This window comes from Triplophysa rosa, linkage group LG19 (assembly GCF_024868665.1).
Source record: "Triplophysa rosa linkage group LG19, Trosa_1v2, whole genome shotgun sequence".
Lineage (NCBI taxonomy): Eukaryota > Metazoa > Chordata > Actinopteri > Cypriniformes > Nemacheilidae > Triplophysa > Triplophysa rosa.
The window spans coordinates 1719604-1747217 of NC_079908.1; the positions used below are offsets into that span (position 1 = coordinate 1719604).

Genomic DNA, 27614 nt, shown 5'->3' on the forward strand with positions numbered 1-27614 from the left:
TTACGTTTAACACATTTGAGTCGATATTAACGGCATATATTCACATTTTATATAATGTTTTCACGCTTTCAGTCCATTTAACTTTGCACATACCCGAGCCGCCAAAATCAATAAATCACATACATTTGTATTTTCCAAACCATATTTATTCATGAGTTATGGCATTGCACTTTTTATTCCATAAGAATAAAATACAAGTTTACTGCGTTAACGTTTTTCTATAACCCCAGCATTACATGTGTTTCCAGTACGGGCGAAAGCGACATTCCACAGGAAATGCCACGTGTACCAAGTGCGCATGCGCGATGTTAGATCTAGCGCTTGACTTCCGGTGAGCGGAAGGTGCTGGTTTATCGGGAGTGTAACATTAGATTGCGAGCGGAGGGTATGGACTGAACTATGGGCCAGTGAGAGCGGCCTGTATTACACACACAGCCGAAAACTTATTTCATCGGTCAGAGTGTCACACAGCACGTGTGAAGTGGTTGTATGAATAGTTAGACCGGTCAGGTGAATCTACGCGTGCGTATCAGGATGTCCAGCAGCGGTTTCGCGTCACAGAACGGCGCTGGAGGGACTTACGCCAACGGTAAATAAACTCGATATCATTCGGTTGAACACGCTGCTGTCATATCTGAAAGTATTCGTGTAGTAAACGTCACTTCTACGCGTCTTTTGTGTGTTGACACGACAGTCGGTAACGTTAAAGTGTTTCGCAACCCGTTTCTTAGGCCGAGTTCTCTTGAGTTTGAACTCTTGAGCGTCGCGTCCACACAGCTCGCGATGCGACACTTTTGCGTTGTAATGTAACGAAGCTGTGTGAATAATAAGTTAAGTTAAAGTTCACAGCTAACTATCAGCCAGAGAGCTCCCCGCGTGGATTAAGTAGTTTAACTTTTTTCTATCGTAACCACAGAAGAATGAAATAAAACGAGTTATGCTGTAAATCGTTGAAAAATACAAAGCAAGTCAAATCATGTCTCTACGGGGTTTCAGTATCAGTTTCAACAGATGATCAACTACTGTCGAAGACGTGCCACTCGCCCAAAACTACACGATTTCACTAGTTTAGTGGTATTTATACTAGTGCACGTATTATTTGACAGGTTTCTGGCACATTGTCAGTCAGAGATAGATCATCACTTAATGATGAAAGTATGTTTTAGGCAATGGCTTTTTGAGGATTTATCCTAGAGCAATTCCTCACTAATAAGTACTACATTGGCAGTTTACTTTTTGGGCCATCTACTGCTGTTCAAATGACGTGACTCATATAAACTGATCTGTATCAATATACTGAATTCTTTATCAGTGTTTGAACTTTGAATGAGATATATAAACGGATTCAGTTGCTGCTAAACAATGTGTGGTTAGCCAGATTTGAAATGCAAAACATCACAAAATTCTTAAGATCTGTTTGCTTAGTTTCAATATTTATATATCTCTTTATATCTAAAGTGAATTTTAACACATGGAATCTATTTACTGGCAGATATGTTCCGCACGCCGTAAAATATGTTCATCTACATGTTAAAGTGATAGTTCAAATTCTGTCATCATTTACTCGCCCTCTTGTCATTTCAAACCTGTATGACTTTCTTTCTTCCGCAGAACACAAAAGAAGATATTTTGAAGAAAGTTTGTAACTGAACAGCACTGGACCCCATTGACTTTTATTGTATGGACACAAAACCAATGCAAGTGAATGGGGGCCAGTGAACGACATTCTTCAAAATATCTTGTTTTGTGTTCTGCGGAAGAAAGAAAGTCATACAGGTTTGAAATAACAAGATGGTGAGTCAAACATGTAATTTACTGCCCATAAATAATGTTTTTTATGCTACTAAGTAGGGATTGGCCGATAAGTAAATTTTGAGCGGTAACCGATAATTCTTTAACATTGGAAGCCGATAACCGATATACTGGCGGATGTACAGAAGGCAAAAAGTGGACAACGGCTTTTTTTTAAAAACATTCACTGCAAACAAGGTTACCATTAGATCTCTTACCAAGCCTACTTTACACTTGTTAACGATTGTATATTTTTTAATTAAAGGGGTCATATGGCGCGAACACATGTTTTTCTGTGTCTTTGGTGTGTTATAAGTTGCCCATGCATGTATTAGACACGTAAAATTGCAAAAATTAAAGTGCCGGAACAAAAGATACATTCTATCTAAAAGCGAAGGCTCACCCAGACCTGCCTGAAAAGCCTTGTGTAGCCACACCCCCACAAATCTGTCAGTTCACGGTAGGGCTGGGCGATATGGCAAAAAAGTAAACTCGATAGTTTTTTTCTATATTGATCGATAACGATATTTATTTCGATATATATTTAATTAAAAAACTGTATTAAAAGAATCTATTTTAAATACAGTTTATTAACAGAAGTTAACCTTTATCCAGTTAAAATTCAATTAAATTAATGCACTGTTGCAACACAGAGGATATTAGGCCATAAACAACATGTACCAGTTCATTCAGTCTCATTTTGACTCAATTGACTCGTTAAGTAAAGGGAGTGTTCATTCAGTACATTCAACCAATGAAAGGGCTCCGTTACTGTGTACATTCGAACGCTATTGGCTCAGCACCTGTGCACATACATAACGCTGCAATAATGTCTTGCTCGAGTAGTGGGATTCATTCAATGTATTCAATGAACCTTAAAGACATCTCACGTAAACTGTAGTACATTTCTTTAATCATGCAAGCATCTTACATACAAGGTTCAATATTTTAATGTGCACACAAACTCACTTCATTACATCTCTGATCTGTACAGGGCATCGCTGGTTTGTTTCATAAGCACCAGCTCATGTTAGCAGATATGTTAACGATGGATATAAAAACGTTTGTGCTTGAGTTTCGAAGTAACTCGCTTGTAATTGCGCCTCAAGTTTGTTTTGTTTAACCGGCGATTGCGAAAACAAAATAAGACACTTGATAAACCGCGTGATGACAACTCGAGGTTAGTTTCACCTTTGTTTCCACTTCCAGTAATGTTTTCCTCCTCATGTCGAGTTTTCTTTGCCAAGTGCAGTATGAAATGGACTTTGTACTTTGACGCGCATGATAAAAGCTGCACGCTGACGCGTTGTTGCGTTTATTTCTGCTTTCTGTTAGACTGTAAGATTAATCCATATCGAGTCAAAATGCCAATAGCTTATCATCGTTTTTGAAATACATTTTATCACGATTCGATATGATATCGTTTATCGGCACAGCCCTAGTTCACGGTATGATTTGCAAGTAAGGTGGGCGTACCTGTCAGTACAATTGAAGAGGAACCTGATGTTCCAAATATGGTAAGAGGCGTTACATTTCCAACACACGCTTGCAGTATTCCACCAATCACTACGCACTGGTTAACTGGCCAATCACAGCACACCTCGCTTTTCAGAGCCATGAGCTTTGTAAAAAATCCACGCGTTTCAGAGAGGCGGGGCAAAGAGGAGATACAAACCTGCACGGTGTGTGGAAAATACAGTGTTTTTGAAGCTTAAATTGGGTATACACATTGCATTCCATCTAAAACAAACGATAATATTAGTTTTAGCCGTGTCATATGACCCCTTTAATAAACAAATTATACTGTAAATGTTCTTCTAGAGCAACCCAGAAACTGTGAGCAGCGTGCAGGTGCAGCTGAAGAAGTTTAACCAGAGGAAATATATTGACCTAAAGTTTTTTATCGATATGGCCTTTATCGTGCATCCTACTACTAAGACCCTTCATTCATATTCCTAAAGAATTTGAAATTATTTGTTTGTCTTAACTCTTGAGCTTGCGCTGTACTAACAACACCATTTTTTCAACTTTTTAATGTTTTTTATCTTCTCTAGGTCCCTCACCGAATCCTGTTGCACTTTACCCCTCAAATCAGGGCTACATGACACCACCACAGCCAACCTATCTGAACAGCACGCTGGCTAAGGCCCCAACACCACCTGGGCCAAACAACAATCGGCACCAGCCTTCACCTGTCGGCATGTCCCAGCACTCCCCACAGCAGCCTGCATCGCCCAATCACAGACCCGTCCTGACAGCTGCCTCACAGAGCTCACCCACCCCACCCAACAGCTACTACCAGCATCCTCAGCAGCCTCCCAGCTGGCACTATGGGGGTGCGCCTCCACCTGCGGCCAATCACGTGAGCCCTGCTCTGGGCCCAACAGCGTACAGCAGCGGAGCTAGCACACCACCAGTCTTCCAGAACACTATGCAGCCCGTTGGACCAGTGCCGCCCTATTCCTCTCTGAGCAGCGTTGCTATGCCTGGTACAACTCTTTCTTTATAGTCTAACAAATGCCATTACAATCACACAGTCATACTGTCTGGCTGAATGGAAGAGAACACATACACATACAGCAATGTTAATTAAGGATGTAATTAGGGCTGCAACAACTAATCATAAAATCGATTAGTTGGTCTGTGACGTCACGCAGTTATAAATCAAGCGCGTCTTCTTCCCTTTTAAAATGACCGTTTTAGATGTGTCTCTCCGTGCAGCATGAGCTGCGCAGTTTTAAAGTCACACGTGGTTCTCCGTGGATGCGTCTCTTCGTGCAGCGCGAGATGCGCATTTTTAAAGTCACACGTGTCTCTCCGTGCTGCACGAGGTACGCAGTTTTAAAGTCACACGTGTCTCTCCGTGCTGCACGAGGTACGCAGTTTTAAAGTCACACGTGTCTCTCCGTGCTGCACGAGGTACGCAGTTTTAAAGTCACACGTGTCTCTCCGTGCTGCACGAGGTACGCAGTTTTAAAGTAAGACGTGTATCTCCGTGGTTGCGTCTCTCCGTGCGGCACAAGTTGCGCAGTTTTAAAGTCAGACGTGTCTCTCGGTGCATGCGTCTCTCCATGCAGCGCGAGGTGCGCAGTTTTAAAGTCAGACGTGTTTTGCATGCATCTCTTCAAGCTGCGCAGTTTTAAAGTTTAAAGGGGAGAGGTGTTTTAAATGACAAAATTAAAGATTATATTAGTAAAACCCAATTTGTGGCGTTTGCACTTTGCAAAGTACATAATAGGCTAAATACACTGATTTGGTGGTTTATTTAGTTCAGAGGTGGGTAACGAAGTACATTTACTTGAGAACTGTACTGAAGTATTACTTTTTCTGTTTACTGTACTTCACTACATTTGAATGACAAATATCCAGAGGTGGGTAGTAACGCGCTACATTTACTTCGTTACATTTACTTGAGTAACATTTTGGAAAATATGTACTTTTTAAGTAAAATTAAAAGTGTGTACTTTTACTCTTACTTGAGTAAATTTCTAATAGAAAATCTGTACTTTTACTTCGTTACATAACTTACATTGCGTGACGTTCCTTCGTTCCTTCATTTTAAAATATGCTTTTTAAAACGCGTTGTTTATTTCAAGGTTGTCGTCTCTTTTTACGGGCATTCCCGAGTGATCGATTCTTTTGAGTCGATTCTTTTGAAAGCATTAATTGAACAATGGGCAAAACCATTTGAATAGGCTAATGAATCAGTTCAAATGATTTGTTCAGTTCGCAGCACGATCTGAATCATCTGAAGCAGGATTACTCACTCCTCGTAGCGCGAAACTTAAGAACACGCAGAACACAAAGAGCGTTGGATGAAGTGGATATTAATCTATATCTATACAATCAAAACTGCAAATGTGTCATATTGTTTGCCAGCAATGATAAATGCCCGCCATATGCGCGCACCCGCGCGACCTGTTCGTCAGACACAGCAACATGCGCGTTACCTGTCAGACACAGAGACGTGGGCTTGCAGAAATATACATTTGAAGAACAGAAGGAAGAAAACTTGTTGATGGGCGTGTGGTTCACTGTTTACTGTTTGTTTACAAGTAAGAGCGTTTCACAACACACACGTGACACAACACGAGAAAACACGAGCTTTGTTCAAAAATGTGTATTTCATTTAAGAGAGCACTGCAGATGTTCTAGATCATCTTAGGAAATGCTCTGAGTTTAGTTCATGCTTTAGTTTGACATGGTCTATTATTCTAAATAAGTTGTGTAAACTACATTGACATCAGGACTAGATGAAATTTACAGAAATGCTTGTCTCTCCTGTGTTTGTCTATTCTTTAGTCTCTCTAGTATATTGCAAAGATATCTGCTTATGATAATTAAAAATATTGATTAAAATGTAATATTAAAATATTGGCGTTAATATTAATTTAATGTAGTAGGCCTATATAATCAGATACAAAGTAACTAAGTAACTAGCTACTTGAGTAGTTTTTTCATTGCATACTTTTTTACTTTTACTCAAGTAAATTTTAAAATAGTGACTTTTACTTTTACTTGAGTAACAATTTCTCTAGATACTTGTACTTTTACTTGAGTAACAATTTCTCTAGTTACTTGTACTTTTACTTGAGTAAAGATTTTGGCTACTCTACCCACCTCTGCAAATATCTCACTTTTCATGGCACAAAAAATGATTTCCTTGGCCGACCCTCCCCTCGCTCCCACCTTTGGGAGAGACTATTGTCAGTTGCTTCTAATATGACACACCTGAATCAACTCACCAGGTGTATTAATTATGGAGACATTCACAACATTTTGGGAGAAGGCTAATGAGTTCAGTTGTGTATACTTTTCCGATATCTGATTTACTTATCGTAAGCAAAAGATGTAATTACATTTATATCTGATTAATCGAAAAAATAATCGCCCAACTAATCGATTATCAAAATAATCGTTAGTTGCAGCCCTAGATGTAATCGATTATAATGAAAATCGATTATAACGTGACGATTCAAGTCGGTTGAGAAGTTAAATGAATTGCATTATATGTTTACTGCAAACTTGGTAAACGTGGATATGCTGATATTTCTTAAAAATCCAAGTTAGAAAAAGCACAAAGCCTTTTACATTATTCATTTTTATTTTATTTGTTTTAAAATTGCAGTTTGGTTTGGCTATTTGACATAAAATATATTTTGATTTTACAAAAAAATGTGGAGCATTTGAGAAATAATAAAATTGTTGTGAATCGTTACATCCCTAATGTTAATATAATAAAATGATTTTACTTATGTTGTCTATATCTGTTTGATTTGTAACAGCGCCACCTGCGATGAATGTTGTGGCACCTCAGACCCATCTGCCTTATGGCATCCCACCCACAGCTATGAGAGGAACTCCCCCTCCACCAGCCACCGGTGTACCACCACCACCACTCACCTACCACAATGACGGTAGAAATGCCACAACTTTCTTTTTGTTGCTCAACTTAAAACAAATTCTTCAATCAAAGGACACAAGTCTGTATTTTTTATTTTGGGCTATGTTTGAGGTTTAATTCTTAGTGTTATTATGTTTTTGCATATAGCTGCTGTATCTTTTACCTTTAATGTTGCTTCATAAGTTTTTGGCTACAGACTAATGAAAATGTCATTTTGAGCGTCAGGTCAAAAAAAGGGAAACTAGGCATAAAATCTTGGTCGATAATAGGAACATGTGGCTAAGATGAGATGTGCACAGAGAAATAAAAACTGGATTTATGTTGGGCATAGTGTTGGGCGATATTCAATATAATCAGATCGTTCTATCGCCAGCCTGTGGATTGCCGATACACGATAGTATCGAGGGGCGGGGCAATTACGCATTTATCTATGACAAGCTGGATTTGTGGACAAAGACAGAAGCTTATGTGTCTAGAAAATGCTCATGTGTGACTGCAATTAGCATTCTATCAGAGTTTAAATTCAGTGCAGTTGGCAACATTGTTACTTACCAGCGCAACCTTTTAAACAAGAGAAAGTAAACTATTGCTATAAGTCAATACCATTCATCCAAATGCGTCATTGATGCCCGCGTGCGCTGTTATTACTTGATTGCCAAACGGGAACAACTCGTGCGGTGGTTTTAAACCCTCACGCGCATAACAATTCTGCGAGGAAAAGCCCGAGCTCTCTTGCATGAAGAAATGCGCAATGTGTGTTTGTAATATTGATTTGCAACATATATTGGCAAACAGCCAACTATCGTCTAGGAATCAGCTATCACCGATGGTCTGAGGATCGTCGATACACGATAGTATCGTCTATCGGAACAACCCCAGTTGGGCAATTGCAATATTTGTGTTTCCCGTTTGTACAGTAGTTTTATTGATGATAATAACCAATACTAATTTCAATACCAGTTAGTTTCTGGTCCAACCTGCTTCCAGTACTCTGCTGTAAGAGTGATGCTAACCGATGGTGCATGTGTCGTCCAGCAGGATCATATTCCTCTCAACCAGGACAGATGAACAGACCGATGGGCACGGCCTACCCTTCACTCCAGCCCACTGCTTACCAGAGCAGGCCAGGCATGCAGACGTCACCATATATACAGCCTACAGCACAACTATACCAGCAGGTAAGCTGTCTTATCCGTGTCATTGTGTACAATCCCATCCTACAAAACTGTTGTATGTCTGACCTGACCATTTGTGTTCTTTCCTCTTGCACCCAGCCGTCTGTCGGCACGGCTCAGCTCAGCCCATCTTTAGCAGCGTTAAGCCTGCAGTCAGAGACCCCAGAGGCCCTGAGGGTGGTCAACCTTCTTCAGGAGCGAAATCTTCTTCCTCCAGGAACGGTCACAGTACCAACACCCTGCCTGCCTCAGGACCTGCAGAAACTCAACTGCAGTCCAGAGTGAGTTTCATTCATGTGGCTTTGGTGAAGGACCTGCTGACAGTTTAGTTTGCTCATTGTTTTTTCCATCATCTTCACAGGGTTTTCCGCTGTACTTTAACCAGCATCCCTCAAACACAGGCGCTACTGAACAAAGCCAAGCTTCCCCTCGGCCTCCTCCTGCACCCATTTAAAGATCTTTCTGTGAGTAATCTCACCTCTAGCACTCTAAAGTACCTGCACCCCTCTGGCAAGCCAGAGAACATAAGCAGTGGAATTGGGTGCCTGATGTTGCCAGATTCAAACCTTAAATTGGCACTCGGACCCCTTGCTTTCTTTTCTGACTCAACGGAAACTTTCCGAACGTCTCCGTTTGCATACTGAAATACCTGAAATGTGTAAGTGATGGAAAGGTGAAGTAATCATTAAAGTTCTTCATGTCTCTCCTCAGCAACTTCCTGTGGTGACGTCCAGTAATATTGTGCGCTGTCGCTCTTGTCGGACATATATCAACCCATTCGTGTCCTTCATGGACCAGAGAAAATGGAAATGTAACCTGTGTTACAGAGTTAATGATGGTGAGCCGCAATGGAAAAAGAATTTCAATATGTAGGGCTGGGCCATATCAGATCTTTAGGATATCTTTCCTAAATATTGTATAATCTTGATATTTTTGCTTTTGCTGTAGAATGGGACGGTTCAACGATGAATCGCATCAGAATAAAGGTTTTGTGTTTACATAATATATGTCTGTGCACTGTGCATATTTATTTTGTATTTATAAACGCATACATTTGCATGTATATATTTATGTACAGTTTAAATGATATTTATTTCCTAAACATATGTGTGTATGTGTTTATAAATAGAAAATGAATATCCACAGTACACAGACAAACCTTTGTTCTGGATGCGATTAATGGTTGAACAGCCCTACTGTAGAATAATTAAAAAGGCCACCACAAGCATATTTACATTTAGTCATTTTTTATTCAGTCATATTGACCTCAGTAATATCTCATGTTTGATCATATATTGATTCACGTTATGCAATTATATGCAGGATGTTATGGGATTAAAAGCGTTCAGTGTGATAAGGTTTATGAACATTTATGTTGCATGTCATGGTAATGGCACGTTCCTTCCTTTCAGTTCCAGAAGAGTTCATGTATAATCCCGTCAGCAGATCGTATGGAACGCCTCATAAAAGACCAGAGGTTCAGAATGCAACCATTGAGTTCATCGCCCCCTCAGAATACATGGCAAGTGCTTTTACAGCCAATGGTGTCTCTTCTGAATCCAAAAAATCTGAATAACAAAGATGATCCAAAAGCGCGTGCGTAAGTGTACTGCTCCTCTGTCCTCAGCTGAGACCACCACAACCCGCCGTATACCTGTTCATCCTTGACGTGTCTCACAATGCAGTGGAGACTGGATACCTGGATGTGGTCTGCCAGACACTTCTGGAGAACCTGGATGTGTAAGTGAGCATCGTTACCCACAGTTCACGGCGGCTGAATTCAGGAATCGGCATGTGTAACTGGGTGTTTTTCTGATGAAGGCTCCCTGGAGATGCTAGGACAAAAATCGGTTTCATCACGTTTGACAGCACTGTCCATTTCTACAACCTCCAGGAGGGTCTTTCTCAACCTCAGATGCTCATCGTGTCGGACATTGAAGGTAAACGTGCAACACAGAGCTGACAAACGGTCCCTTCCCAGCAAAAGTGTAACATTAAAACCTTTTCAACTTTTTGTCGCTCAGATGTCTTTATACCAACACCAGACAGCCTTTTAGTCAATCTCAAAGAGGGCAAGGAGGTGAGCACATCCACTCCTTCAGCATATCACAATACATCATGATGGCATTGTGGATTTCTGTAGCGAAAGTGTTTGTGTTGTAGCTGCTCCAGGATCTGTTGAAGAGCTTGCCGCAGATGTTCTGTAAGACGATGGAGACTCAGTCGGCTCTGGGTCCAGCGCTGCAGGCCGCATTTAAACTCCTGTCCCCCACTGGCGGACGAATGTCAGTCTTCCAGACTCAACTCCCCACTGTGGGCGCAGGGGCTCTCAAGCCCAGAGAAGAGCCCAGTCACAAAGCATCAGCCAAGGTTTCAATATTTCTTTTTCACTGATTGATCATGTCAAACCTGAATATGTTGCACGCGAATGAAGAGAAGAAGCATTCACTGATTTTGAAACACAGCTGTGACTGCCGTCTCTATGACTGAAGTTTGGATCAGCTTGAGGACAGTGTATGACTGACCGGTGTTCACTGTATTCGCTTATTTCTCTGTGGTTGTATTCTCTTCCAGGATGTCCAGCATCTGGCTCCTGCAACAGATTTCTATAAGAAGCTGGCTCTGGACTGCTCCGGCCACCAGGTGGCTGTGGATCTCTTTCTGCTGAGCGCACAATACTGTGATCTTTCATCTCTAGGTCAGTCAGTCAGACACACACACACACAGAGCTGGAGATGTGCAAAACTCTACAGCTCAATGTGTTGAAAAACATCTTTCTCATTCAAATCACTCTTGCCTTGAAGCCAGTTTTTTTTTAACTGTCCTGGTTATTGTCCTTATTGTTTAAAAATCGTGTCCTCGAGAGTGTGTGGATGCTGCTTTAGAACATTTTTTTTGTGCACATCACAACAGCATACATGTTGACAGGTAGTCAATAAATTCTGTTCTGAAAAATCGTTCGAATTTCAATCTCTCTTTTTTTTTTGTGAAGGTTGTATATCTAGATACTCAGCTGGCAGCGTCCATTACTACCCCTCTTATCACAAGCATCACAACCCCTCTCAGACCGAACGCTTCCAGAAAGATCTCAAGAGATATTTGACGCGGAAAATCGGCTTTGAGGCTGTTATGAGGATACGATGCACCAAAGGTCTCTCTACCTATTCCACCAAAACTGTGTTTAACACTTTTTGCTTTTGGTTTTAGGTCTCATGGTGTCTGTTGTGTAATCTTCTGTTTCAGGCATGTCTATACACACTTTCCACGGCAACTTCTTTGTCCGTTCCACGGATCTGTTGTCTTTGCCCAACGTGAATCCTGATGCTGGTTTCGCCGTGCAGATGTCCATTGACGAGAACCTGCTCGACATGCAGGCGGTTTCCTTCCAGGCCGCTCTGCTCTACACGTCCAGCAAAGGTCCAGAGCAGCTCTGACTCTTAAAACATTATAAACATGATGCTCGTGCTGACATGTTTACATGCCGCTGTGCTCTTTCAGGAGAGAGGAGGATTCGAGTGCACACGCTGTGTTTGCCTGTTGTCAACTCTCTGTCGGACATCTTTGCCGGGGCTGATGTTCAGGCCATCACTTGTCTTCTGGCTAGCATGGGTACGACTCGTGGTGCAAAAATATTCTCTTAAATATGTCTCATGCCCTCATAATTGGCATTTCGTTTCTTGTCGTGTATAGCCGTGGACCGCTCGGTGTCGGCCAGCCTCAGTGATGCTCGGGACGCTCTGACAAACGCAGCCATTGACTCGTTGACGTCTTACCGCACTTCGGTGCTGACCATCCAGCAGCCCGGTCTGCTGATCCCCACCTGTCTGCGTCTCTTCCCTCTCTACATCCTCGCCCTGCTCAAACATGTGCGTCTGCCTGAAATCTGCATGTCATTGCGCCACATGTGCACATTGGTCAGAGTATTGACAATCTTCCTCCCTGTTTCAGAAAGCCTTTCGAACAGGCACGAGCGCCCGACTAGACGAGCGCGTGTTTGCCATGTGCCAGCTGAAGTACCAGCCGCTGGCGTATATCATGCTCATGATACATCCAGCGCTGTACCGGGTGGATGATATGACCGATGAGGTTAGACTTTTAACAGAATGCTTTATTTGTCAACTGCTTGTGGTTGACAGCTGTAGCCACTGCATGCATTACTCTAAAAGACTACATGTTTTTTTATGTATGTGTATGTTGGTTAGAAAGCATCTGCAATTTTCTCCTGTCGTCCTCAGGGTGCTCTGAACATCGATGAGCGCACCATCCCTCAGCCCAGAGCGCTTCAGCTGTCCGTGGAGAAACTGAGCAGGGATGCAGCGTTTCTCATGGATAACGGCACAGTGAGTATATTGTACAGTAACGACAGAAATGAGACTCGGCTCTAGATGGAAATCTCAGAGTCTCTGAATCTCCTCTCTTTCAGGTGATGTATCTGTGGATTGGAAGAAACTGCAGCCCCGCTTTCATCACGCAAGTTCTGGGAGTCCAGAGTTATGCTGCTATTCCTCAGAACATGGTAATATGCACTGTTCTTCTATAACATAATGCAAATAGAGCAGAAAGAGGGAATTTTACAAAATGTTTTGCAAATATAAGATCAGGAATTGAACACTGGTTCTTTTTCATGCATCTGTTTTTCGTGTTGTATATTCGGTTATTACTAGGTCTAATTGTTATGTTTTTACAATACTGCAATTATTTGCTTATAATTTAGTTCACAATTCTCAAGTGTCAATATTCTTCAGCTGCTGTGGATCAGTTTTGGATAGTAGCTCAGATTTTACCGCAGCGTGTAACACTTGTTAATGTTCTTTTTTTTTTGGATCTGTTCTTATCTGCATAGGTTGCATTTCATCATTTTGGGCTTCATGCATGTCTTTACTTAATTAACCCTGAAAATATTTGAACTGGTCACAACTGAAATGTTTTATTTTATTCCTATACAATAATACAGTCTATTAATAGTTGTAATTGGCATGTTATATATCTTAACCTTACGTAAAGCTCAGCATTAGGATATTAATAGGTTGGTGTTTGGGTTGTGACAACAGACCCAACTTCCAGAGCTGGACACAGCAGAATCATCCAGAACCAGAGCGTTCATCGACTGGCTGAGGGAACGACGGCCGTTCTATCCCACACTACATATCATCAGGTCAGACACCTTAAAATCAATCAATCAAATCAAAATACCCCTTCTGTCTGTTTAATGGTCAAGTAATACTGGTACCTTTAAAATAAGGTTAAGTGTGTTAAGATTTTACTTGGTTGATACGTTTCTTTCATCTGTTTTTCTGATGAATCAGGTAAAAAATACAATGAAACTGTCTGTTCAAATAAATGTATGTAGAAATGTTTTATAAATAAAGTTCTTACATTATGCCCCCAAAACAAGACTGCTTTGGAGAAGCTATACGAAAATATACAGGTGCTGGTCATATAATTAGAATATCATCAAAAAGTTGATTTATTTCACTAATTCCATTCAAAAAGTGAAACTTGTATATTATATTCATTCATTACACACAGACTGATATATTTCAAATGTTTATTTCTTTTAATTTGATGATTTTAACTGACAACTAATGAAAATCCCAAATTCAGTATCTCAAAAAATTAGAATATTACTTCAGACCAATACAAAGAAAGGATTTTTAGAAATCTTGCCTGAATTACTGCAGCAATGCGGCGTGGCATGGAGTCGATCAGTCTGTGGCACTGCTCAGGTGTTATGAGAGTCCAGGTTGCTCTGATAGTGGCCTTCAGCTCTTCTGCATTGTTGGGTCTGGCATATCGCATCTTCCTCTTCACAATACCCCATAGATTTTCTATGGGGTTAAGGTCAGGCGAGTTTGCTGGCCAATTAAGAACAGGGATACCATGGTCCTTAAACCAGGTACTGGTAGCTTTGGCACTGTGTGCAGGTGCCAAGTCCTGTTGGAAAATGAAATCTGCATGTCCATAAAGTTGGTCAGCAGCAGGAAGCATGAAGTGCTCTAAAACTTCCTGGTATACGGCTGCGTTGACCTTGGACCTCAGAGTGGTCCAACACCAGCAGATGACATGGCACCCCAAACCATCACTGACTGTGGAAACTTTACACTGGACCTCAAGCAACGTGGATTCTGTGCCTCCCCTCTCTTCCTCCAGACTCTGGGACCCTGATTTCCAAAGGAAATGCAAAATTTACTTTCATCAGAGAACATAACTTTGGACCACTCAGCAGCAGTCCAGTCCTTTTTGTCTTTAGCCCAGGAGAGACGCTTCTGACGCTGTCTGTTGTTCAAGAGTGGCTTGACACAAGGAATGCGACAGCTGAAACCCATGTCTTGCATACGTCTGTGCGTAGTGGTTCTTGAAGCACCGACTCCAGCTGCAGTCCACTCTTTGTGAATCTCCCCCACATTTTTGAATGGGTTTTGTTTCACAATCCTCTCCAGGGTGCGGTTATCCCTATTGCTTGTACACTTTTTTCTACCACATCTTTTCCTTCCCTTCGCCTCTCTATTAATGTGCTTGGACACAGAGCTCTGTGAACAGCCAGCCTCTTTTGCAATGACCTTTTGTGTCTTGCCCTCCTTGTGCAAGGTGTCAATGGTCGTCTTCTGGACAACTGTCAAGTCAGCAGTCTTCCCCATGATTGTGTAGCCTACAGAACTAGCCTGAGAGACCATTTAAAGGCCTTTGCAGGTGTTTTGAGTTAATTAGCTGATTAGAGTGTGGCACCAGGTGTCTTCAATATTGAACCTTTTCACAATATTCTAATTTTCTGAGATACTGAATTTGGGGTTTTCATTAGTTGTCAGTTATAATCATCAAAATTAAAAGAAATAAACATTTGAAATATATCAGTCTGTGTGTAATGAATGAATATAATACACAAGTTCCACTTTTTGAATGGAATTAGTGAAATAAATCAACTTTTTGATGATATTCTAATTATATGACCAGCACCTGTATGTGGCATTATGTGTGAGGGATGAGATGGTGAAAATGATCATTGTCATTCTCCAAGAAATCTTTATAGGTGCACTGTTTTTTTAAGCTAGATGTTTTGTTATACAACTTTTCAAAAAAAAAAATGTTGGAAGGTTGGTAGGTTCACATCTGGTTGTAGCATGAATACTCAGAGACTAGCAATATAAACTTTATCATATCCAATAATATCATTTTGTAGTTGGTGTACAAGTATGTGTGTCTTAGACAGACTGGTTTATACACACATTTTATTTTTACACAAAAATACAAAACTGATGTAACTCAAACGGTGTAGATGTCTATTGAATGTGACCGGAAGTGATGGTGGTTGTAGGGGTGCTGTAGATGCTACTGTACAAATCACGCTTTTGTTTTCTGAAGGTGCACAATAACTGGGGTTAAGTCAAATAACTATGATCAGGCGTTTATTTACTGTAATAATGGGGTGTATGCATTGGGGGCGATGATGTACTTCCGCTAAAATCTCAGCCAGCTATCTGCTGTTGTTGCGCTGAGCTGATTTTTTGATCATTTTCTGATATAAAAAGGATCATTGACATTGACAAAATGCTGTCTTGATTGCAGAGATGAGAGTCAACTGAAGGCTGATTTCATGCAGAACATGATTGAGGATCGCACTGAATCGGCGCTCTCTTACTACGAGTTCCTGCTGCATCTACAACAGCAAGTGTCCAAGTGAGCTGTTTTGAAGCAGAACCAGAGCAGTATTGAGCAGAAACGTTTTTCACAGCCTCCTGAACACAATCCCACATCAAACACTGCCCACTCTGTGTTTTCTGTGTTTCTAAGAGAGGAGATGTAATGGCTCCAGCGGTTAACAGCTTTCTGAGAATCAGATACTCGCATATTAATGTGAATTTGAGCGCACTGCTTGACAATAGCAGTCACACTTCCTGACAATAAAGTATCATTTGTATCACACTAAAAGTGTTGTGCAGGAGTGTTGCTTGCTCTCCAGGACTCGAGCGGACACACAAACCGCTCATGAAATCTGACCTTGATGCAGTCATGATCTATTGAAAGATGAGTTTTTATTGAAGTCATTCTCATGTTTTGGATGAATCTGTTTGCCTCGGCACAGGTCTAGTCGTCGTTTGTAATTTATTGCCTTTTACTAAAAAAACCTAAATTGTAGGGAAAGCAATTTCTTCATCTAATAATCAGTGCAATTCTGCATTCATTCACACGCAGTTGTTTTCAAACTTAAACTTTGTCTCTTTTCTTTTAATTATTGTTTTAATTTAAATTCAATATTTGCCTTAAATGAAGTTTATTTTGTTGGAAAACCTTTGTTAAAAGAAATACTTTGTAAGTATGTAATATTTTAATAGGACATGGGAAAATTCAGACGCTCAACATTGTGACCTTTAAACATGATATATAAACCGCTATTGATAAACTTACGTTATACTGAACAGATTGTTGTTTTTAGAACAAGCATTATTTAGATCATGTTATATATAAAAATAAACTGCTTGGTTCTTTTAAAAATTGTTTAGTTTTTGTTTTGTTCATGAAATTTTTTCAATGTTTTTCAATGTTTTATCTGCTGATCAGCTACAGATCCCATCTGTGTAAAACTTTGACAGATTTGCTGTTGTTGAAATTGGATTATTGCATTTAGGAGCTCCTGTAATGCAAAATAAATATTTACATACATTCTCAACAATAAATGGGTATTAATGTTAAGGGTCTTATGACTGGAGTACTATTGAAGACCTCTGACTGCTGAGAAATTTTTTTCACTTGTTTCATCTTTTTTTCTAATATATTTTTTTGTGAATCATCACAATGTGGTAAATCAGGCCTGAGTAGCATATTTGTTGTGAATATTTACCCAGGACATTTTTTCTGAATTTACACCAACCCCATACACGACTACCTCAAAAGTTTTAGAACTCGTATATAAAGAACACAAAATACAGGGCTTAAAGTTTTCCGACACCGTGCCGGATCTCCGGCTTGGCGTTTGACTGGGAGAAAAAAAGATTTACTTAAAAAAGATTACATTTTAAAAAGTTTCTTGATATCAGTTCGAGTCCATAAGTTCGCCTACCAATGGTATGAGAGGAACACAGCTATCACTCTCAACCAAACCAACATTACTAACCAATCAGAATTAAAATGGGGCGGGTCTTGGTTGCAGGAGTGGAGTGGAGACGTCACTTACTTTGGAGAATTACGTTAACAAGCGAACAGTCGGCTGGATGGAGAGTACGTTTATAAAGCCTGAAGCGGGGAGCAGCTTTTAAGTCCATTACAAATATGACATTTACAAATTGGAGACATGCGTGCGCGCGCTAACTGCGAACGAGATATCAAGGATCGATTTCTAAAGCGTCTAAATCGTTCTCAAACTTCTTCACAGCTTATTGCACCTATCTCACAGTTATGTCACAAACATGGTCGCTTTTGTCTGAAGTGAGCGTAAAAAGTTGAGAAAGAAATCGGATGTCAATACATTAGTGACAGCAGCCTGATATTTATGGAGGACTAAACCTGCAAAAATTATAAATATATAAACGAATAAATGTAATAATATGAAAATAAATAAAGGAATGAATGGTTTGATAAAACAAAATAATTCGTTTTAGCTATTATTGATCTTAGCTTTAACTTTTTTCATTTTTTAAATTGATTTATTATTTTTTGTGTCCATTTTTTATTCTTTTTTATTATTATTATTTTATTTATCTTTCCTTTTATTTTTTACATTTATTCATTTATACGTTTATTTATTTTTGTATTTATTTATTATCGCATGTATTTATTTCCGCTTTTATTTATTTATTCTTGAATTTATTCTTACTTTTCTGTGTCTTGTATGATAATTAGATGGGTTGGTCTTGCCTACTATTGGTTCAGCGTAGATTGAAGCGTTTGATCGATTACTCTTGACTTGTTTTGGACTAACGTCACGTCACTCACTGATCGTTTGCTTCGTGTATAACGTTAAGTAACTATGGCGGGCGCACAATTAGCTAGAGAGTTACAGCATTTAGCCAATGAAGTCGATAACCATGCATCAAATGACTGTGTGTCATTTAGATTAGGTGCGCTTATTGATGATTTATTACAGATTGACGGCGAGATAAATGACAAAGTTCTTCAAAATCTGTGCGAGTCAGAGGGTTCTAATGTGGTGACCAAGTTGCGGTTACAGGTCCTCTGCCAAAGAGGTGCATGAACGACCTCAGCAGATTCGTCGATTCTGAAAGCACAAGACGACTTGATATTAAGATGTCTAATAAACACAGACTTTCTTGTTACATGATTTTGACATTCTTGTTAAGATTGCAAATTATTGGTATGATCGCCCGTAACGGCTGAAGCGAGGTGAAAAAATAAATAAAGCGATTTGACACGGGATTCGTACCCATACAATAAAGCGAGGCAGCGTGTCACTACGGTAACAATCACACTAAGCTATTTCACGAGGCTAGCTGCTGCAGATCTTTGCAATAATATCGTCACACAACAATATGCAGCTGTATGAATCAAGGGAATATGCCCGTTTTAACTTGTGACCTCTGTGTTATTTATCTCTTATGAAATGTAGTTTACGAGTACCGTTTAGTAACCACGTCTTTTTAGAAGGAATGGTTTCCATTTGATGGCCCCTGTAGTGAAAGAACGATGCTCATTACTACCGTGTTAACTTGTGACTTAAGTTCACTATGTCTCAATTCATTTACATTGTTACATCATGTTACATTAAATCTTTACGCTTTTTCTAACCGAAAGGCTGCTTATAACTATCACTTTGACAAAGCGTTAGCTTGCGACTTCGGTTTACAAGCTCATCTGTGTAGTTAAACCTTATTACATTTTGTGCTTTATGATTTTCACCAGTTGAACTGTAACGCCACCATAGCACCCTCTGACTCGCAAAGATTTTGAATGTGCTGCAAAGAGGCTAACAACTGAGGAAGAACTTTGTCATTTATCTCGCCGTCAATCTGTAATAAATCATCAATAAGTGCATCTAATCTGAATGACACATAGTCATTTGATGCATGGTTATCGACTTCACTGGCTAAATGCTGTAACTCTCTAGCTAATTGTGCGCCCGACATAGTTACTTAACGTTATACACGAAGCAAACGATCAGTGAGTGACGTGACGTTAGTCCAAAACAAGTCAAGAGTAATCGATCAAACGCTTCAATCTACGCTGAACCAATAGTAGGCAAGACCAACCCATCTAATTATCATACAAGACACAGAAAAGTAAGAATAAATTCAAGAATAAATAAATAAAAGTGGAAATAAATACATGCGATAATAAATAAATAAACGTATAAATAAATAAATGTAAAAATAAAAGGAAATGATAAATAAAATAATCTAAAAATAAAAAATAATAATAATTAAAAATAATTAAAAAATGGACACAAAAAATAAAAAATGGACACAAAAAATAAAAAATCAATTTAAAAAATGAAAAGAAAAGTTAAAGCTAAGATCAATAATAGCTAAAACGAATTATTTTGTTTTATCAAACCATTCATTCCTTTATTTATTTTCATATTATTACATTTATTCGTTTATATATTTATTTATTTATACATTTATTTATTTATAATTTTTGCAGGTTTAGTCCTCCATAGATATTCCTGCTAGTCTATGTGGCTGATATGACTCAAATGAAAAGAGAACCACACACTGCTGACTCCGTAACCTTTGTAACTTTAATAGGAATTTATATTGTTTTCTTTTCAGTTTGTAGTTCAAAATTTGCCAGTAGGAGTTTCAAAATGGAAAATAAATCTGCCTCCACTAATTATTATAAAAAATTAACGAGCTCAAAAAGGTGATCACTTTCGCTTTTTTGAGGGCTCATTTATGATAACCTGCTTTGACCAACTGTGATCTCATTACTATGTGTTGTGGATGTGACTTGTGCCATATTATCACCATTAATACCTATGAAACTAATGATTAAATTACAAGTTTACAAGTGCACATAATTCTTCAGAGATCTAGTCACTTTACTTTGCTCTCAAAATGCCACCCTCAATAGAACAAAAATGTGAGTCTTGTTTGTTTTCTTTTTAAAAAGTAGGATTTTTATTATGTTGAATTTTTTATATACCATAATTGCATAAAACTGGTTTTGTGGGTTATAATTATGCCCACATTTCTTTCGAGTCATTCGGTGATCCATACACACATGGCATCAAAGTTTAAGAAACGTCTGTCTGAGAATCTCAAAACGGCATGTTACTAGTTAGTTTCAAGGGAAATAATTTTCTTGTTTGTTTGACAAATAACCCTGCCTATGTGTCTACTCTCGCAACCCCGCAAAAAAATGTTCAGGCTCAGGATTTTTTTTTTGCTTTAACCCCTGAAAATAGTAAACTCTGTGGGAAAAACGCAAAAGGAAACTATGAGAATTATGTTAGGACTAACAAAAGATACAACTGTTTTAGCATTTCTTTTGCCTATATAGAAATGCTAATTATAGATATCCAAAATATCCTTCACTATATATAATGCTATGAGAACATAAGCTGACGCCACTGATCTTAACTGTATTGTATGTGTTAATCACATAGACACTATAAAACAGATCCATCTGAGTTTGTTTGGTATGTCGACGTTGTGGAGGTGAACTTTTATTTTGAAACATATTTCGTCGTACTTTAGAGACCCGTGTTTGGTCTGACGTCATCATGTTGCGCGTGAGGTACCGCCCCAACAATAACGGATGAGTCGACTGATCCTTATTAATATCTGATCTATCAGTAATAACGCGAGGTATGGAGTTAAATGAGGAGATGGAGAGCAGTGAACAGCAGGAGAAACGCGCCGCCCAGAGACGCGCGGAGATCCGCAGGAGGAAACTGCTGCTAAATTCAGAGGATCGCATGAAGAAGATCGTGGGCTTCAGCGACAGTGACGCGTGTGCGTTCCTCCGAATACTCATTGTAGTTGTTTTTATACCGGATAGGGATCGTATTGTAACGTTAGTTGTTATTATACCGGATAGGGATCGTATTGTAACGTTAGTTGTTATTATACTGGATAGGGATCGTATTGTAACGTTAGTTGTTATTATACCGGATAGGGATCGTATTGTAACGTTAGTTGTTATTATACCGGATAGGGATCGTATTGTAACGTTAGTTGTTATTATACTGGATAGGGATCGAGTATTTGCCGTCTTGCTCAAAATGACAGCTGCTCGACGCGAGAATAGGTGCTTTCGACTTTATGCGGTGCTGCGTAGACCGATCGACGTATGACATCAAACTACCGTTAGAGCGATTGGAAAGCACAGGTCTAGAGTCGCTCTCGTGGTACTATGATGTCATACGATCGGTCTGCGCAGCGCCTGCGTTTAAGCGCATCATCTGTGCCATTAATATAATACAATCAATCGACGTTTTTGCATAAAGAAGGTGTTATTAATGGTTAACGCGACAAATGGTTGTTTACAATTTAGAGCAAGGTAAAGCTTTCTGTTTGTTTAGGTTTAAATTATAATTTGAATAACAATTTGTTAAACCAGGCCCCAGACAATCCCACTTGTTTTATTTGATAATTGTCACGTGAGTAAATTGCTGAGGGCTTTTATTTTGCAGTTAAGGCGTTAAGATATGTGTCTTGACAAAAATGTGCAGTGGCATAAAGATGCACTCACTCAGTTCACAATTAGATGCAACACAGGATGCTTTGTTTTGAACGAAATTTAAAGGATGACACTAAAATTTAAATAACCGCTTGTTTACAAAATATTGATAATTTTGTTCATATTTGTTATAGAATTGAGTTATAAATAGGTATGTCACTAAAAGATAAAATTACATTTTAATATAAAATTCAGAAAGGAATTAAGAAAGCCAACCCTCAAGGAAGAACTTATTAAAGTCCCCCTGTGGTCGATAAATGTGTCACTTAAAATTAATATTTGACCATCAAAATTACATATTTAAAAGTTGTTTCTTGTGAAAATATTTTTCTGCCTTAAAATAGCTTGAATGTAACTAGTCTGCACTTCAGCTTTATTAAGTATACACATGATACATGAATATGCAAATTAGCACCGCCTCCACTCAATGTCATGACAAAGGCTGTTTTTCAGCGATCTTGTGTCCTCGTGTTCTCGCCCTACGTCATCATCAACCGTCAAAGTCTGATTCCAATACCAAAGTACACAAGAACAGAGACCGCATGAAATAACCCGGATGTGTCCTTGATATCAAGGATGCATGGAAGGCAGTCTGGCGCGCGTACAGAACCTGCTTGAAGTCCCAGAAATCACTGCGGTGCATCCATCCAAGTTCGTTCTTCCGATGCTGCCTGGCAAGACCGGTCTCCACGAGAACACAAGTCTGTTCTTGGAATTAAGAACGGCCAAATTCTGCTCCCCATGTGAATTGTGTCTGCTTAGGAACCAATCTAGTACATAGTTGTAATGCCTGATCACAAAGTATTCTCTATATGTTGTTGTATGGCTAACCAAAGCTGCGTTAGCTTATAGCAAGCTAAATACGCTGTGTAAAATAAAAATGTTAAAATGACATTCAAATTTAAGTTTACAAAAAAATTCACACGGGGGCAGAATTTGTCATGACATCGGCAGTTCAGACGCTGCTTAAACTGAAAGTGAAACAGAGCTGACAAAGCATTGCAATCTATGTGTCATCTTTGCAAATATATGCTTCAAACTGCTGATCCACAGGGGTCAAATGAGTTGATGTGATTGGTTACAGGTTTATGACATCATTAACCAGAGGCCGTTTCAAACCGCATTTTTTAAACTGTCTATAGTCAACTACAGTTTTATGGAGAAAATACTTAGCAATGGTTTAAAATGATACATTTGCACATGGTTTGTCTTAACACATTTAAAACACCACATTAACATATAAACAACATTAAAAACTTGATTTTCACCACAGGGGGTCTTTAAAGCCGTAAAAGCACAACACTGAAAAAAAACATTATATATGTTGACACAGGTCACCAGTTGGCAGCACAACAAACAGCATTAAACAGATGTCAGCCTGTAAAAGTTTCACCATAACTCTACAATACATATGATATTTTTGTATCGCAGCACCCCTAAAAAAAAGTCCTATGAAAATTAATGTATGACAACTATATTCTCATTGTGTAAATGAGGTTCATCCTGTTTTATTTCCTTTTATTCACCTGACTATCATTCATGGACATCACACACGGGTTTGTATTGTAAGAGTCATGCGCATCTTTCTCTGTTTTTGTGTCTAAGCAGCTGCTGGCGGTGTCGTGGAGCCACTTTTATATCTGGATCTGGACAGGAACGAGCCCTGGTCCTCCCCAAAGAGAATCTCGCCACACGTGTCCGAGGCCGCTGGGAGCAACACTGATCCGTCCGAGAGAGTCGACAGCGACGATGTTGCAGGTGAGGATGAAGCGTCACATGGAGTGCGACAGAGACCTCGCGGGGAGCTGTCGAGGGAAGAACACTCTCGCTCTCCTCGCAGGGGGTTGCACAAGTACCTGTGTCGCTTTGATGATGCAATGAAGCTAAGAGGACAGCTGGCCAATGAGAAAGCGGTTCAGGAGGACGATAGCGCAGACGTAGAGGAGTTGGACTCGTTCCGTTTCTTCAGACTGGCCGGCAGCGTTACTCTTGCTGTCTTCGTGCGCATCTTTGTTTGCCAGTATTTGGTGAGTGTTATAGAGGCACAGGCGAGACCCGAAGGTTTTTGTTTTAGCAAACGCTAATCTGAATACTGTGTCTTTTGTTTTTCCAGTCCATATTTGCACCATTCCTCACTCTTGAGCTGGGCTACATGGGATTGCATAAATATTTTCCAAAGGTTTGTTATTTCTGTGGTATTAACTTGTGTGTTAATGACGGTGGATTTTATAAAGGACTGGTCAACAAAATATCCAGCGTTGTTCTCTTGTTTTAAATGATGCTGTCCCTTTCTCAGATGAAAGTGTCTTGTTTGCTTCATCAGGTGGAGAAAAAGACCAAGACGACAATGTTGACCGCTGCTCTCCTGCTGTCCGGGATTCCTGCTGAAGTGATCAATCGATCAATGGACACCTACAGGAAAATGAGTGACGTCTTCTCAGACCTCTGTGTTTATTTCTTCACCTTCATCATGTGTCATGAGCTGCTTCTGCTGTTTGGCTCTGAAATGGCGTTATGGAACAAACCGTAGAGTCTTGTATCTGTCAAAGGCTTGTTTAACACTAAACATACGAAATCCTGCTTCAAAAGACTGCTGTGAAATATTGATACGGTTTACAGAGAGCTGAATGGTGATTTACTTTTGCATATGTCCATAAAGCCTGTGAACAAGATCATTTCTTAAAGCATTTTCTAGATTTGACTTACAACATAGTGTTTCGTACGGGGGTGGGTTTGACCACAGAAACTAGTGAAGTTTGTGAACAGCGGGGTGCGTTCTTTACTCGTTTATTTTGGGTCTGTCTCACAAAGACTATCAAGTCCATGCCCATGCTTCTCAACAAAGTCTAAAGAAAATAAACCTTTTTTCCTCACATGTAAACATTCTTACGTTGTATTACTGTAATTAGAAGCGCCATTGCTCGGTGTGAATTTTTGAATGCAGGCCTATTTACAAAATGTAGTTTCTTTTCGTGTAATTTCAATTTTGTTTAGTTTTGCTCTGTCAGATTTAATGAGATTCCATCTTTTGCCCTTAGCCCAACATAACCAGCCCTACACTAATCGGTTAAGATTTATGATCTTACGGTGATTTTAAATTCCTTGATTTAAATGCTTTAAAGTGATTGCTATTGTTTAGACTTTCAAACATATGTACATACTATAACATTGATTGCCTTTGATATCAGTCACATGGACACGTGTTTTGTTTCTTGCTGGTCATGTGTTAGTAAAAACATTAATGCTGTTCATGTATGCATGTGTCATTAAAATAACCGAGGTTCCAGAGCTCAACAAACATTTTTCAAGACTTTCTGCATTTTTGTTGGATCTGTTTGCAAATTCATATTTATATCACCATTAGCTCATTGTTTCATTAATGATTAGCGTCATTAATGTTTACATAATCCTGTGAACCATCCTCTGACGTGTTACTGTGTTGTTTTTGCCCTGACGTGCTTATTTATGAAACTGCTTCTTTGATTGTAATAATTCCTTTTATTATTGGAGGGAGACTCCTGCTAAATCCACAAAAATAAAAGTGTCATTCTGAATTGTGTTGATCTGTGTGATTTTTTGACATGAACGAACAGTAATAATAGGTGTAAACCTTGACAATCTTCTTTCGGACTGCAATAAAACGTTTCCACAAAAATATAGTTACTACAGTAAACTTTTTTAATGAACACAGTGGCACTTGAGTGTTTGTTGTGAATGTATAGGCATGTATAAAGTTACATTCAAATATTAACCATATTTAGCCCATAAAACATTAAGTGCAACCATATGACCCATCAATTAAATATCTGCCGTGCATTTAGAACAGTGTCCTGCGTACTATTTAATGAAGAAAAACACAATTCACCGCTTTAAGAAATTTCTAAGGTCTTTTATCTTCTAAGAAAAAAGTGACAAGTTTCTTGTGAACAACATTATTTATTAAGACCATTATCAAAAACAGGATTGATGATCATTATAGGATGGCTCTCGATAATGACTCCTATGGGTTGCCACTCTTCTTCAAAATGTTCTTAATCCTCCTGTCAAACTGCTCCCGCTCACTGATAAAAGAAAGTGTAAAGTTGTAGAGAAAATTGTTATGGGAAATAATGGCAGGATGTCATGCTTGACCATTTCTCCTTTATAGCATCCTTACATACCTTATGTCAATGACAGGCCCTTGTAGAAATTCCTCCTCAGCCTCCAGCATGGTGAGATTTTCCAAAACAGCAAGGGAACAGATGATGGACTATCAAAGAAAGAGTTAAGTCAAGATGGGTCACACCCCAAACAAGTAGTATCATTTCAGTATCAAAATTATGTTTTTATTTTTTTGTACAACAAAACTGAGTGTCCTTTCTAAATTAAATGTTTTTTTTAAAGCAATTACAAAATAAATCTGAGGAGCACAGCTAACACAGGACCCACCTCTGGAAAAAGGACATCCATAATAAACTTGATTGTGTCACTGTGAGTCTGTGTGGGTGTCCTGTCCAGAAATGAAGTGAGGTGAAAGTAGGTCATCAATTTGGTCCTGATTGTAAATGTATACAGGCACAAGCATGGTCTCTTGGCAGAAGGATTGCAAAATATGTCAAGCCAATTTGATTTCTTTTGGCCACTGATGATGGACTGTGCAAAGAAAATTGATGATGTCCGTGGCAAGGGGGGCGTGGTTCAGCGAAGTCTGCAGCAGGAGAGAGAGTGAGGAGACGAGCGGTGAGTGAGTGGCGCTCGCACAAATAATGAACACCTGTGCCTTATTCCAGTAACTGGCGTGGAGAGGCTTAAAAGCCAGCAAGGCAGAGACAGTCGAGGAGAGAGACCGGAGCTGATGGCTGGATATGCGGAACTCTGGACGAGCGAGCTGCGAACTGAAGCGAGAGGCTCGGAGCCAGTAAAGACTGTTTCATCCACGGAAGTGGGAGTTTTTGATTTATGCGCTTTCAGCGCTTGTGTATAGTATTAAGGAATAAACTTTGTAGTCGTCAGCTCTACCCTGATTCCAGCCTCTTCCTTCCTATTTCCCTTGAACTCTTGTTACACTGGTGCCGAAACCCGGGATGGAAGGAAGTAGGAGCGCCGCGACCGGGGGTCCGTACCGTCCGGTTCGCCGTTTGCGGAGGTGATTTCGTCACTCACGGTCCTCCATCAGGAACAATATCGAGCGCTGCTGCAGCTCCGGGAGGACCAGGATGTACGTTTCCAGGCGGTCCTCCTGGCTCAGCAAGAGGACCGCGAGTCGTTCCGGAGCTGGGTGCACCGGGAGGTTCAGACGGGGCCTCGCGCCGACCTGGTCCTCCAGAAAATGGGCCCACAGGACGATCCCGAGGCCTTCCTCGAGCTCTTTGAGTGGGTAGCGGTCGCGAGGGGTTGGCCGGAGGATCAGTGGGCCCTACGCCTCATACCGCTTCTGTCTGGAGAGGCCCAGGTGGTGGCGCAGCAATTACCCCCGGAGAATCTCCTGGTGTACGCTGAGCTGAAGAAGGCCATCTTGCAGCGGGTTGGCCGGAGCCCTGAGGAGTACCGCCAGCGATTCCGATCGCTGGGGTTGGCGGAAACCGGCCGACCCTACCTGCTAGCTCAGCAGCTCCGGGACTCCTGCCACAAAT

At 39.9% G+C, this 27614-nt stretch overlaps 2 protein-coding genes and 1 long non-coding RNA gene across 4 annotated transcripts; 2 read left to right on the forward strand and 1 right to left on the reverse strand.

Annotated features, from left to right (window-relative positions):
- Positions 1–321: 321 nt before the first annotated feature.
- On the forward strand, positions 322–17052 carry sec24a (SEC24 homolog A, COPII coat complex component). Of its 2 annotated transcripts, none has more exons than XM_057360829.1 (22): positions 322–589; positions 3846–4280; positions 7077–7208; positions 8231–8373; positions 8470–8651; positions 8732–8834; positions 9082–9208; positions 9783–9892; positions 9998–10110; positions 10192–10310; positions 10395–10450; positions 10534–10740; positions 10945–11068; positions 11363–11521; positions 11614–11787; positions 11869–11979; positions 12061–12236; positions 12319–12456; positions 12606–12710; positions 12794–12886; positions 13422–13525; positions 15934–17052. In XM_057360829.1, the coding sequence occupies exons 1-22, from the start codon at positions 535–537 to the stop codon at positions 16046–16048; spliced, it is 3081 nt and encodes a 1026-aa protein (XP_057216812.1). In that variant the 5' UTR covers positions 322–534; the 3' UTR covers positions 16049–17052. The 2 variants fall into 2 exon arrangements, with proteins under 2 accessions (XP_057216812.1, XP_057216813.1); XM_057360830.1 differs by having other exon boundaries at positions 8234–8373.
- Positions 17053–21031: 3979 nt separating this feature from the next.
- Positions 21032–25555, forward strand: camlg (calcium modulating ligand). Its single transcript, XM_057360282.1, has 4 exons — positions 21032–21275; positions 23611–24029; positions 24116–24181; positions 24326–25555. Exons 1-4 carry the CDS (start codon positions 21131–21133, stop codon positions 24530–24532), a joined length of 837 nt encoding a protein of 278 aa, XP_057216265.1. The 5' UTR covers positions 21032–21130; the 3' UTR covers positions 24533–25555.
- Positions 25556–25928: 373 nt separating this feature from the next.
- On the reverse strand, positions 25929–26492 carry LOC130570676 (uncharacterized). The gene is made up of 3 exons (XR_008964986.1): positions 26431–26492; positions 26163–26251; positions 25929–26063 (listed from the first exon to the last, which is right to left on the reverse strand). It is a non-coding gene; the product is annotated as an uncharacterized LOC130570676 (long non-coding RNA).
- Positions 26493–27614: the final 1122 nt, after the last annotated feature.

Bases quoted from the DNA above. Each gene is read 5' to 3' on its own strand.
- sec24a (XM_057360829.1), top strand. From the start codon at position 535: ATGTCCAGCAGCGGTTTCGCGTCACAGAACGGCGCTGGAGGGACTTAC. The intron at 11,788-11,868 runs GTCCAGAGCAGC...GTGCTCTTTCAG, and splicing joins GCTCTACACGTCCAGCAAAG to GAGAGAGGAGGATTCGAGTG. The intron at 12,457-12,605 runs GTTAGACTTTTA...TGTCGTCCTCAG, and splicing joins TGGATGATATGACCGATGAG to GGTGCTCTGAACATCGATGA.
- camlg (XM_057360282.1), top strand. From the start codon at position 21,131: ATGGAGTTAAATGAGGAGATGGAGAGCAGTGAACAGCAGGAGAAACGC. The intron at 21,276-23,610 runs GTGCGTTCCTCC...GTGTCTAAGCAG, and splicing joins CTTCAGCGACAGTGACGCGT to CTGCTGGCGGTGTCGTGGAG. The intron at 24,182-24,325 runs GTTTGTTATTTC...TTGCTTCATCAG, and splicing joins TGCATAAATATTTTCCAAAG to GTGGAGAAAAAGACCAAGAC.